At 51.5% G+C, this 12,880-nt stretch overlaps 1 protein-coding gene across 2 annotated transcripts in view; it reads left to right on the top strand.

The window, feature by feature from the left end:
- Positions 1 to 12,880, top strand: part of SLC27A1 (solute carrier family 27 member 1) — a 39,264-nt gene that overhangs the window by 18,202 nt on the left and 8,182 nt on the right. For both annotated transcript variants that reach the window (XM_059888130.1, NM_001033625.2), the window contains exons 3-7: positions 7,946 to 8,340; positions 8,468 to 8,629; positions 8,718 to 8,787; positions 9,510 to 9,601; positions 9,674 to 9,783. In XM_059888130.1, coding sequence (XP_059744113.1) covers positions 7,946 to 8,340; positions 8,468 to 8,629; positions 8,718 to 8,787; positions 9,510 to 9,601; positions 9,674 to 9,783 — 829 coding nt within the window. The remainder of the gene's footprint in view (positions 1 to 7,945; positions 8,341 to 8,467; positions 8,630 to 8,717; positions 8,788 to 9,509; positions 9,602 to 9,673; positions 9,784 to 12,880) is intronic.

The following is a 12,880-nucleotide window of genomic DNA, read 5'->3' as shown; positions in this document are numbered from 1 at the left end:
GAATACTTTAGAGGTTGTGACGTTTAGCCTTCTGATTCAAAGTAGGGAAACTGAGGTCCAGAGAGGGCAGGATCTGCCCAGGTGCCACAGTGGGTAGGTGGTACCAAAGCTGTCAACTCCAGGCCACTTCTTCTTTCCTCTGGGTTCTGCTGGAGCTCAGAGCTCTGGGACAGACACTTGAGGAATCAGTGTTTGCACAAGGCTCTCAGGTGATGTCTTGCCCCATCTCCTAGACTCCTTGGGGATTTTCTGTGCTGGCCCCCACTCTTGGAACTTGTTTGTTCCTCTTTCTTCCTTGCAGTGATAGTGAAGTTGCTCAGTTGTGTCTGACTCTTTGCAACCCCGTGAACTATAGCCTACCAGGCTCCTCCATGGGATTCTCCAGGCAAGAATACTGGAGTGGGTTGCTATTTCCTTCTCCAGGGGATCTTCCCGACCCAGGGATCGAACCCAGGTCTCCCGCATTGTGGGCAGACGCTTTACCCTCTGAGCCACCAGGGAAGTCCAATGCTGGGCTGGAGGAAGCACAAGCTGGAATCAAGATTGCCAGGAGAAATATCAATAACCTCAGATATGCAGATGACACCACCCTTATGGCAGAAAGTGAAGAAGAACTAAAGAGCCTCTTGATGAAAGTGAAAGAGGAGAGTGAGAAAGTTGGCTTAAAGCTCAACATTCAGAAAACGAAGATCATGGCATCTGGTCCCATCACTTCATGGCAAATAGATGGGAAAACAGTGGCTGACTTTATTTTGGGGGCTCCAAAATCACTGCAGATGGTGACTGCAGCCATGAAATTAAATGACGCTTACTCCTTGGAAGGAAAGTTATGACCAACCTACATAGCATATTAAAAAGCAGTTACTTTGCCAACAAAGGTCCATCTAGTCAAGGCTATGGTTTTTCCAGTAGTCATGTATGGATGTGAGAGTTGGACTATGAAGAAAGCTGAGCGCCGAATTGATGCTTTTGAACTGTGGTGTTGGAGAAGACTCTTGAGAGTCCCTTGGACTGCAAGGAGATCCAGCCAGTCCATCCTAAAGATCAATCCTGGGTGTTCTTTGGAAGGACTGATGTTGAAGCTGAAACTCCAATACTTCGGCCACCTGATGCAAAGATCTAACTCATTTGAAAAGACCCTGATGCTGGAAAAGATTGAGGGCAGGAGGAGAAGGGGACGACAGAGGATGAGATGGTTGGATGGCATCACTGATTCAATGGACATGGGTTTGGGTGGATGCTGGGAGTTGGTGATGGACAGGGAGGTCTGGTGTGCTGTAGTTCATGGGGTTGCAAAGCGTCAGACATGACTGAGCGACTGAACTGAACTGAACTGAACTTCCTTGCAGGGTGGGTATGAGTCAAGTTTGGGAGCTTCCCTGGTGGCTCAGATGGTAAAGAATCTGCCTACAATGCAGGAGACCCGGATTTGAATGTTGGGTTGGGAAGATCCCCTGGTGAAGGAAATGGCAACCCACTCCAGTATTCTTGCCTGGAGAATTCCATGGACAGAGGAGCCTTGAGGGCTACAGCCCATAGGGTCATAAAGAGTCGGACACGACTGAAGTGACTGAGCATGAGACAAGTTGCTGGGCAGATAAAATGCTAATTCAATTCTGATTTCTTATTGATAGTGCATACCTCCCTGAGGACAGGACAGCAGCAGAATTTATTGAGAATGTAAGACATGTCAGGCCCTGTCCTTAGAAGTCTCCATCCATCTCTTTTATCCCCCAGTGACCTGGAAGGCATAGAATCTTATTGTCTCCATTAACCAAGAGGCCCAGTGCAGGATGTACCCACCAGGGTCCCATGAGTGTCCTGGGGCTGCTGTAACAAAGTGCCACAATCCTGGTAGCTTAAAACAAAAGGAACTTGTCTCAAAGTCCTGGAGACCAGAAGCCAAAATCAGCTTCTGGGGACTCCAGGTGCCTTTGGCTTGTGGCTGAATCACTCCAGTCTCTGCCTCTGTCTCCACAGGGTTTTCTCCCTTGTGTCTCTGTGTTCTCTCTTCTTCTTTTTTAAGATCAATACTTCTTGGCCACGCACATCACTAGCATGCAAGATCTTAGTTCCCCAACCAGGAATCGAGCCCACATCCCCTGCAGTGGAAGTGCACTGTCTTCACCACTGGACTGCCAGGGACGTCCCTCTCTCTTCTTATAAAGACACCTGTCAGTGGATTTAGGGCCCACCTAGGCAATCAGAAAGACCTCCTCTCATATTTACCTTAATTATATCTACAAAGAGCCTGTTTCAAAATAAGGTCACAGTCTGAGGTTCCAGGTATACATGAATTTGGGGGACACTCTTCCACAACTATAGTCACATAGACAGAAGAGACTGGGTTGCATTCAGGTCAGCCTGTGGGACACCAGCATTATCCTTACATTCCAAGCCCTATCTCTAGTGCTGGAATTACAGCTCTGGACACAATAGACAGACAGACAGACAGACGGGGTGCCTGCTGTCATGGAAACAGACAAAGAACTTAGGAAACCCACAGAGGAAGAACTGAAACCCACAGCTTCAGATTGTGATGATTGCTTTGAAGGAATAAAACCATATAGGGGTGGGAACTGGGAGTGTATTTACCCACTGTTACCCACTGCTGTGCAGCAAATTACCCTTGAGCCTCAATGAGGGGCCTAGGGCAGAGTACTCCAGGCAGTGGGAGCTGTGCCAAGGCCCTAGGGCAGGAACCTTTGACTTGCTGAAGATCAGGGAAGGAGGCAAGAGCAAGCTGGGGGAATGAAGGGTGAAGAGGTGGTCAGATGCATGGGGCCGGTCCATGCTGGGCTTCCCAGGACACAGGGAAGGCATATGATTAACAAAACAATGGGAGCCTTTGGAGAGTTAAAGTATTATTTTTTTTAATTGATTTTTAATTTTTTTTTAATTTTTAAAAATTTAGGGAATTCCCTGGGCAGTCAAGTGGTTAGGACTCCATGCTTCCATTGCAGGGCACCCAGGTTTGATCCCTAGTCAGGGATCTAAGATCCTGCAAGCCTCATGGTGTGGACAAAAAAATAAAAATTAAAAAATTTTAATTTTTAAAATGGAAACATTTTAAACTAAAATTTATTTTATTTAATTTAAAAAATTTATTTTTTAAAATTCTGTATTAAAAATTTTACTCTGGAAAATTCAAGGCTGCAAAAGTAGAAGGAATAATGTAATAAGCCCACGTGACCAACCCCCCAGCCTTCGTGATCTTCATATGATTGTTTCCTCATCTCCACCCACTTCCTCCTCTGTCTGAATCTCAGCGGCACATACTTTCATCTGTTAGTTTTCCAGAGTATATCTCTGGAAGGCAAGGGCTCCCTTTTTTAACCTTATCACAGATAGGCTTCACGAGTTTCAGTAATTTTTGTTGTAGTAAAATGCATATAATTTACCATCCGCAACATTGAGTACATTCACAATGTGGTGCAACTGTTAGCTCTAATTCCAGAACATTTCCATCACCCCAAAAGGAAACCCTGTTCCCATTAGCAGTCATTCCACATTCCCCTTTCCACAGCTCCTAGGAACCACTAATCTGCTCTGTCTTCATGGATTGTTTATGAGGTGTAACTTACCTATAATAAAATGTACCCATTCTAAGTGTTCAAGTGGGGCTTGGGGTATCACACCCAGGTTACCACCACTATCAAGATATAGAACATTCCTGGACTTCTCTGGTGGTCCAGTGGTTAAAAATCTGCCTTGCAATGCAAAGGATGCCGGTTCAGTCCCTGGTCAAGGAAGATCCCACATGCCGAGGGGTCACATGCACAGCTACTGAGCCTGCACTCTAGAGCCCTTGAGCTGCAACTCCTGAAGCCCACCTGCCCTAGAGCCAGTGCTCCACAACCAGAGAAGTGACTGCAATGAGAAGCCTGTATGCCACAAATAGGGAGTAGCCCCCACTAGCCCCAACCGGAGATATCCCATGCACAGCAACAAGGCCCGGTACAGCCACAAATAAATAAATAAGTATTTGTAAAAGCTGCATTAATCATTTCAGAAAGATATGGGACATTCCCATCTCCCCAAGGACCTCTCCTGCCTCTTTGCTGTTGGTGTCCCTGCCCTCCACCCCAGGCCCCCACTGATCTGCCTTCTTCCACTGAATCAGGTCACCTATCCACAATAGGTGCTCACTGCTTCCGGGATGAATGATGGAAACTCTGCCTTTGTCCTGGCTGCCAGGAGGGGACAGGATTCTGGGCTTCATGTTCAGGGATGTGAATACAACCATCCAACCTCTGTTTACAGAGCACCCACTATGTGCCAGGCTCCTAGTCAGATGCAGAGGGAGTTGCTTCCTCTGGGCCCCCTCAGCAGGCTGCTGCAAACAGCGACTTTGATGAGGGGAACCCTCCAATTGGAGGTGTTCACTTACAAGGATCCATTCAGCCACCAAGAGTAACAGGGCAGGCACCCAAAGGGACCCGGTGGGCAGGAAGCTGCCCAGGACTCCTTGTCCTCACTCTTCACATCGGTCTCCATTGCTGGTCCCTATTCAGAGAGGCCTTGCCCTGAGACCCTGTTCATGTGTGGCTGCCCCTGCCTTTGCCAAGGATCTGACCAGGGTCTGGCCAGCTGCTCCCTTTGGTTGCGAGGTTCAGGCCTGGCCTGGGAGCCCCAGACACTCCTCCCTTCCTCCAAGTGTCCCATGCGATTATTTGTGGCAGGCTCACTCTACTCCAAGAGGGTGAACCTTGGTCTGTCTCCTCCACTGCTGTTTCTCTTGGGCCGAGAATGAAAAAGACAGAAGTCCTGTCTACCAGGAGCAGGGAGAGACAACTCAGAGGCAAATGGTGAACGAGTAAACTGCATTTGGCATTTGTGTATATGTGTGTGTGTGTTTTAGTTGCTCAGTCATGTCTGACTCTGCAACCCCACGGACTGTAGCCTGCCAGGCTTCTCTATCCATGGAATTCTCCAGGCAAGAATACTGGAGTGGGTTCCCATTCCCTTCTGCAGGGGATCTTCCTGACCCAGGGATTGAACCCAGGTCTTCTGCACTGCAGGCAGTTTCTTTGTCATCTGAGCCACCAGGGAAGCCCTTTAAAGACTGTAAGTCCATGTTAAAAAAACAAAGCAGGGAGGGGACTTTTCTGGCAGCCCAGTGGTTAAGACTTCACACTTTTACTACAGAGGCTGTGAGTTTGATCCCTGGTGGGGAACTAAGATCCCACATGGTTTGAGGCATAGCCAAAGAATAATAATAATTAAAAAAAAAACGTAGGAGGGAGTTCCCTGGTGGCCTAGTGATTAGGAGTCCATGCTTCCACTGCCATGGCCCATGTTCAGTTCCTGCTTGGGAAAGTGACATTCCCAGAAACCATGCAACGCAGCCAGAAAACAGAACAAGAAAGCAGAGACCCGAGAGGGAAGAGGAGGGGGTGGTGCAGTAACAGATGGGGGTCCAGGAATGGCCACCTGAGTGGGTGGCATCTGAGCCAAGACCTCACAGAGGTGGGGGAGGAGCCATTTGGATGTTGGGAGGAGTGGTCCAGGCAGAGGGCAGAGCCTGTGCAAAGGCCCTGAGGCGGAAGCATGCCAGGTGTGCTCAAGCAACAGCAAGGAGGCTGGAGTGAGTGAGTGAGGGGAAATCTGTGGGGAGGACAGAGGGGGAGGAGGGTTGGGTCTCCCTAGGCCTGGCACACAGCAGGTGCTCATCATTTGGGGATGAATGGAATAGTCTGTGCTCCTGTGCTGGCTGCTAGAGAGGGCAGGCACACCAGGTTCTGAGTTCAGGCAAGAACAGCCATTCAGTTTCTGTTTACTGAGCATCTACTACATCCTTGGCTGGAGCAGATGTAACTTCTCTGGCTGCTCAGAACCCTGGGGAAAACGGACTCAACAGGGTGGCTTCACACAGGGGTTTTGATGGGGGTGGGGGGCGGGTAAAGGGAATTAGGGAGGGCTCTTGGGGTGGACAAGAGAACATTCCCCGAGCCCAGCCAGCACCCAATCCAGACTGGCCCCCTTTGGGGATGTGATGGGGGAGCAGTGGGCACAGCACAGGGCCCGAGCCCTGGAAGGCCCCTGGGGGAGGTGGTGAAAGGAGTCACCAGAGAGTGAGCAGGTGTGTGGGGCTGTGTGTAGCTCAGTGTGCTGGCAGGTGGCGTGTGTGCAGGTGCTCTGGTTGAGCCAAGTCACAAGGGCCACAGGATCCTGGTCCCTTCACAGGGGCAGCTAGAGGGGCCCTCCAGGGACTCTCGGGATGTGCAGCTTGACCCCAACAGGAAGTCTCATAAATCTCTCAGAACCCTGACCTCTTGTTTTTAAAAACTGCAGATGCAGGTGGCTGTGTGGATCCATCCCCTCTTCTAACAGACCTTCCTGGCCCACCCAGGACCCTGTCTTCCTCCATTCCCCAGGTCCAGTCCTACCCCAGGGCCTTTGCACTGGCTGTGAACCTGGCTTTACATTCACACCCTGCTTTTCACTTCCGAGGCCCTGCACAGGCCTGACCTACCTGGCTTTCTCCGGGGCCACCACTGCCTGCATTCTGACCCACGTCACTCTGACAGCCTTGTCATCATCTAGCGCTTTCCTCATGCTCATTCATTTATGTAGAGGGGGTTTCTCTCCTGGGAAAACTATGAGCCTCGAAGGGTTGGATCTAGTCATCTCTGAGCCAAGAATGCCCAGCGTGCAGTAGGTGCTGGTACCAAGAAAAAAAGAAATCCTGAAACAAAACAAACAAAAATAAAGCCAATTAGATCTTCAAACTGAAAAAAACAAAACACAGTAGGCCCTGATACACATCAGCTGCCTTCATGAATTAAGGACAGAGGGAATGAATGAATGAATGAAAACGCTGAGGTCTGTTGTGGACCTGTTGAGTCTGAGGAAGCCATTGCAGGGAATTAAGGAAGCAGCACAGCGGAAGCAGTAGGGCCACAAAGGATGGTTCTGATAACCAATTTGACACTAACACTGGTGGGACACAATAGCCAGATGAAGCCTAAAGCGGGAGCAGAGAGTCAAGACCACTTGTATTGGTCAGGGCAGAGGAAGCTGCTCTAACAAACAGGTCCTCACTCACCAGAGGCTTATCCCAGCACCAAGCTGCCTCTCAGAGCCAGGGGCTCTGGATGGTGGGGCAGGGAGCCAGATAAAGCCAGGAGACCACTTGTTTCTTGAGCTCCTGCACTAGGAAATTCTGGCTTTCTTGGTTCTGTGATCTAAAAGCCGCCACTTTTGCTTTACACAATACAAACAAGTTCAAGTCTCACTCATCTCACGGCCTGGCGTCAGTGATGGCTGCTCATCCCGACAGGGTCATTCAGGAGGCTGGCTCCTTCTCCTGGAGTTCTCCTTTCCCCTGGGACCTCTGATCGCCTTGTATCCACTGTCAGGTGGGGACAGAGGAACAAGTCACCTGCCATTAGGGCCTCTCACTAGCCTGTCTCCTGGCCCCACCTGGGGCAGAGGCAGCTCCCCACCTTAGGTGGGGGCACCCGAGCTGGATGACTCAGCCAACTCAGCCTAGTGCCATTCAGTGACTTGGGAGTGGGGCAGCCACCCAGCTCAGGGATGGACCCCAGGGCCCAGTTGAGGCAGGCAGGTCATGAGGAGTCCAGGCTGGAGGCGGTGTGGAGTCAGCATGGGGTACTCTGGATCCCCCAGTAAGGAGAAAGAAGGACTGGGCCCTGGCTTCTGAGGGTCACCAGGCAGGCTGTGATGGGGGAGGACAGGGTGACTCTAACACTGCATGGCCAGCTTTGAGAATCCGCCTCCTTCTAGGCTGGTTGGTAAATAGCCCTTTGCCCTTCGTCCTCCGAGAGACCCGGCACCCCAAGCATCCTCTTTGAACCCTCGTCGCCCTTAGGGAACTGGGGTCTCTTCCTCTGCCCTCTCTGTGTGGGATGCCAAGGCTTGGGGAGGTATCCTGGGGTGGGTGGGGCACCCAGTGACACCGTTTCCTCATCCCCCCTCCCAGCGGCCTTTCCGTGCTGATACGCGTGCGCCTGGAGCTGCGGCGGCACCAGCGCGCGCGCCACACCATCCCACAGATCTTCCAGGCGGTGGTTCAGCGGCAGCCCGAGCGCCTGGCGCTAGTGGACGCGGGCAGCGGTGCGTGCTGGACCTTCGCGCAGCTGGATGCCTACTCCAACGCTGTGGCCAACTTGTTCCGCCGGCTGGGCTTCGCGCCGGGCGACGTGGTGGCCATCTTCATGGAGGGCCGGCCTGAGTTTGTGGGGCTTTGGCTGGGCCTGGCCAAGGCAGGCGTGGAGGCCGCGCTGCTCAACGTGAACCTGCGGCGGGAGCCCCTGGCCTTCTGCCTGGGCACCTCGGGCGCCAAAGCCCTGGTCTTCGGAGGGGAGCTGGCGGCGGGTGAGGCCGGGTGTGGGTAGCATTTCTCGGTGGGGGCCTGGGGCTGCTCAGGGCAGGGAGACGGTGCTTCCCCCGCCCTGGGAGGGGCACCTGTCCATCTTCAACCACGACGTGTTTCGCGCCGCAGCGGTGGCGGAGATGAGCGGGGAGTTGGGCAAGAGCCTGGTCAAGTTCTGTTCTGGAGATGTGGGGCCTGATGGTGTCTTCCCGGACACCCAACTCCTGGACCCACTGCTGAAGGAGACCTCCACAGCCCCCCTGGCGCAGCCCCCTGGCAAGGGCATGGATGGTGAGTGCAGGTGGGATCCCCGTGCCTATCCTGTCCCCTCGTCCCACCCAGCCCAGCCTCTGGTCCCCAACACCCGTGTCTCTCTCAGATCGACTCTTCTACATCTACACGTCGGGGACCACGGGGCTGCCCAAGGCTGCCATCATCGTGCACAGCAGGTGAGGGGCCCGTGGGTGTTGCCTGCCACCCCCACCCCCCCTACCTGCGCCCCAGCTCTTGTTGAGGATCCTGTGGGCATCTTGATCTCAACTGGGTAAAACCCACAGCCCATCTCAGGACCCAGTGCTGTCCTCTGCCCCTCCTCAGCCTCCTCCTGCCCCCATTCCTGCCCCCAACAGCCCTCCTCTCCTCCACGGCCATAGGATATCCCAACTTATGCCAAACTGCCCTGTACTTACCTTGGCCCTTGGATAAGAAGCCTCATTCGTGTTGTGCCCCACCTGCCACTTCTCTGATGTCATTTTCCCCTTCTGCCTCTTTGCTCACTCTCTCCTTGATTCCTCCAACCTGCCAGGTTGCTTCTGACCTCAGGACCTTTGCATATGCTCTGCCCTTCACCTGCGTGCCCTTCCCTAGCTCTCCCCACAGCTCCTTCTTACCAGGTCTCAGTCACTTCCCCAGAGAGGATACCCCAGCCTCCCTGGTTTTGTCCCCTTCAGCCTCTCTCTGTTGCTCTGTTATATTCCTCATGGCACCAAGCATCATTTCCTTTCTTTGTTGCATGTTCTTCACCCTCCAGCCTCTAAGGCCGGTAAGAGCTGGGCTGGCTCTGCCTGGGTCCCTGCTGTGTCCCCAGTATCCAGCACGCTCCCCGCCCCCCCCAACTCCCACGCTTTTCTCGGGGACGTGGGCCCCAGCCCCTGCACTCCCTGCCCCGCAGGTACTACCGCATCGCGGCATTTGGGCACTACTCCTACAGCATGCAGGCAGCAGATGTGCTCTACGACTGTCTGCCCCTGTACCACTCGGCAGGTACCACGGGGCGGCTCGGGCGGGGAAGGGGGCGGGGAACCGGGGACCCCTCATCGAGTCCACTCTCTGCAGGGAACATCATGGGCGTGGGTCAGTGTCTCATCTATGGGCTGACGGTGGTCCTGCGCAAGAAGTTTTCAGCCAGCCGCTTCTGGGATGACTGCGTCAAGTACAACTGCACGGTCAGGCCCCGCCCCTCTTTCACCCCTACCCTCCTCCCACCCGTCCGCTTTACTTCTCTGAATGGCTTTCTTGCAGGGACGTGAGGGGGCTCGGAGGGGGTCATCAGTGCTTTATGCTCTCTGTCCGGCCAGAGACTAAACCTTCAACATGTAAGCTCCTTGTATCCTCATAGCTGCTTGGGAGCGGGCAAAGGCATCACACCCATTTTGCAGGTAGGGAAACTGAGGCTTCTAATGCAGTTAGGATTGGACGCGGACTGCCTGAGCTCCTTAAGATGCTGCCTTCCCCACACCCTGTGCCGGAAAGGTTTTCCCTGCTGGTAGCTGCAGGCAAATGGATGGGTCATGCTTCCTGGTGGGGTAAGCATGAGGCAGAGGTGGAGGGCATCACTGTCCTGCAGAGCAGGTAGGGGTTAAGACAAGTCCTTTCCTCTCTCTGCCCTCCTCAGTGAGAGGAGACAGCCGGAAGGTTTCAGTGCCATGGTGGGGGTGGAAATCCAGGTGCTAGTACCTTCCTCCAGGTGGAAGAAGGAGTGAGAAGGGGGTGTGTCCAGAGACTGACAAATTGGGAGGTGCTGCCGAAGGCAATGACACCCCACTCCAGTACTCTTGCCTGGAAAATCCCATGGACAGAGGAGCCTGGTGGGCTGTAGTCCATGGGGTCGCTAAGAGTCTGACACAACTGAGCGACTTCCCTCTCACTTTTCACTTTCATGCACTGGAGAAGGAAATGGCAACCCACTCCAGTGTTCTTGCCTGCAGAATCCCAGGGACGGGGGAGCCTGGTGGGCTGCCGTCTATGGGGTCGCACAGAGTCCGACACGACTGATGCGACTTAGCAGCAGCAGCAGCAGCCCTCACCTTGAACAGGCGGGGCCGGGAGGGGTTCAGCTGGTTGCCTGAATCACACAGTAGGGCAGGGTGGGGGCTCTGGGCTGGCATCCTGGGGGACCCCTCAGGGTGAGGGCGGTGCCCTGCTCTGCTTCTGAGGATTTTATGTTCTACTTGGAGGTGGGGGGTCTTGGGAAAAATTGCTAATCTGAATCTTGACACATTAAACAGTCCATTTGATTAACTCAATTATTGAGAGTTGGAAATACAAACGCGGACAGAAACGTTTAGGGGCTTCCCAGGCACCCATCGCTCAGCTCCAGAAGAGATCAGATGCCCTGTCCTGCCCCCTTCGCCTGCCCACCCATGTCCCTTCTCCAGTCTTGTTGTGAAGCAGCTCCAGACAGCAGCCCATTTGCTTTAGAGATAATCTCAGTGAAACCGCCAAAAGATGATGGGTTTTTTTTCTAATTGAGGTGAAATTTACATAAGATTAGCCATTTTGAAGTGGGCACTTTAGTGGTATTTAGTCCATTTATAGTGTTGTACAACTAGCCCCTCTATGCAGTTCCAAAAACTTTCCATCACCTCAAAAGGAAATCCTGTCCCCCTTGGCAGCCACTCCCCATTCCCCCCTCCCCCCAGGAATCTTTCTGTCTCTATGGGCTGGCCTGTTCTGGACATTTCTTGTAAATGGGACCTCTGTGTAGGCTTTTGTGTCTGGTGAGGGCTGTCCTTAAAACAAAAGATCTGAAAGCAGGGTCTCAAAGAGATATTTGTCCATCCATGTTCATAGCAGATTATTCACAATAGATAAAACATGAAAGCAACCCAAGTGTCCATCCACAGATGAATGGATAAGCAAAATGGGTCCATCCCTACAATGGAATATTATTCAGCCTAGAAAAGGAAGGAGACTCTGACACAGGCTACAATGTGGATGAACGTTGCAGATATTATGCTAAATGAAATACGCCCATCAAAAAAAGACAAATACCGCCTGATTTCACTTACATTAGGTACTCACAGTAGCTAGAATCATAAACAGAAAATAGGGTGGTGGTTGCCAGGGGCTGGGAGGAGGGAAGAATGGGGAATTAGCATTTAATGGGGATACAGTTTTAGATTTACAAGATGAAAAGAGTTCTGGGATGGATGGTGGTGATGGCTGCTCAATAATGTAAATGTGTTTAATACCCCTTTAAAATGGCTACCCAGGTGGCGCAGTGGTAAAGAATCTGCCTGCCAGTCGGGACACAGACTCAATCCTTGGATTGTGAAGATCCCCTGGAGAAGGAAATGGCAATCCACTCCAGTATTCTTGCCTGGGAAATCCCAAGAACAGAGGAGCCTGGCGGGCTACAGTCCATAGAGTTGTTAAGAGTCGAACATGACTGAGGGACTGAGCGTGCACACACAAAAAAATGCCAAGATGGAAAAAGAAAATGCTAAGGTGGTGAATTTTATGTTATGTGTATTTTACCACGATAGAAGAGGAAAAACAAGAAGGAGAAAAACCCCACAAACACATAACTGCAGTATCATTATCACAGCCCCAAAGGATTTCTCAACGTCAAATCCTGTCCCCAAAGCGACAGGATTTCTCAACCATCAGGAACCTAGACACTGATCCCCAGTGTCTTACCATGTCAAAAATATGGGTTTTTTTTTTTTTTTCTTGTTTCTATATATTTTTAAAAAATTTAAATTAGATAAGACCCACACATGGCAACTAGTTGAGGTTTCTTGTAAGATTCCTTGTCTCTCATTCTTTCTCCTTTTCCTCCCTCCCTTCCCTTATAATTTATTTATTGAAGAAAGGGAGTTTGCCCTGTGGTGTGTTCCCAGCCTGGGGATTGCTGTGAGGTCCCTTGACATACTCCTGTCACTCTGGTTTTTCCTGTGCCTTGGGAGTAGGGTTAAGCCCAGCAATTTTTTTTTTTTTTAATCTATTTTTAAAAATTGAAGTATAGTTAATTGACCATGTTGTCTTGGTTTCAGGTGTGCAGCAAAATGATTCAGTTATATCTATTTTTTTCTGATTCTTTTCCATTATCGGTTATTACAAGGTATTGAGTACCGTTCCATGTGCCCCACAGTATGTCCCGTTGCTTATTTTATATATAGTCGTGTGTATCTGCTAATCCCAAAGTCCTAATTTATCCCTTCCCGCCCCCGACCCCCTTTCGTAACTATTAGTTTTCTATGTCCGTGAGTTGTTTCTGTGTTGCAAGTAAGTTCATTTGTATCGGTTTTTTAGACACCA

This window comes from Bos taurus, chromosome 7 (genome assembly GCF_002263795.3).
Source record: "Bos taurus isolate L1 Dominette 01449 registration number 42190680 breed Hereford chromosome 7, ARS-UCD2.0, whole genome shotgun sequence".
NCBI lineage: Eukaryota > Metazoa > Chordata > Mammalia > Artiodactyla > Bovidae > Bos > Bos taurus.
Note: the sequence above shows the minus strand (reverse complement) of the source record. Positions and strands in the feature narration are given on the sequence as shown.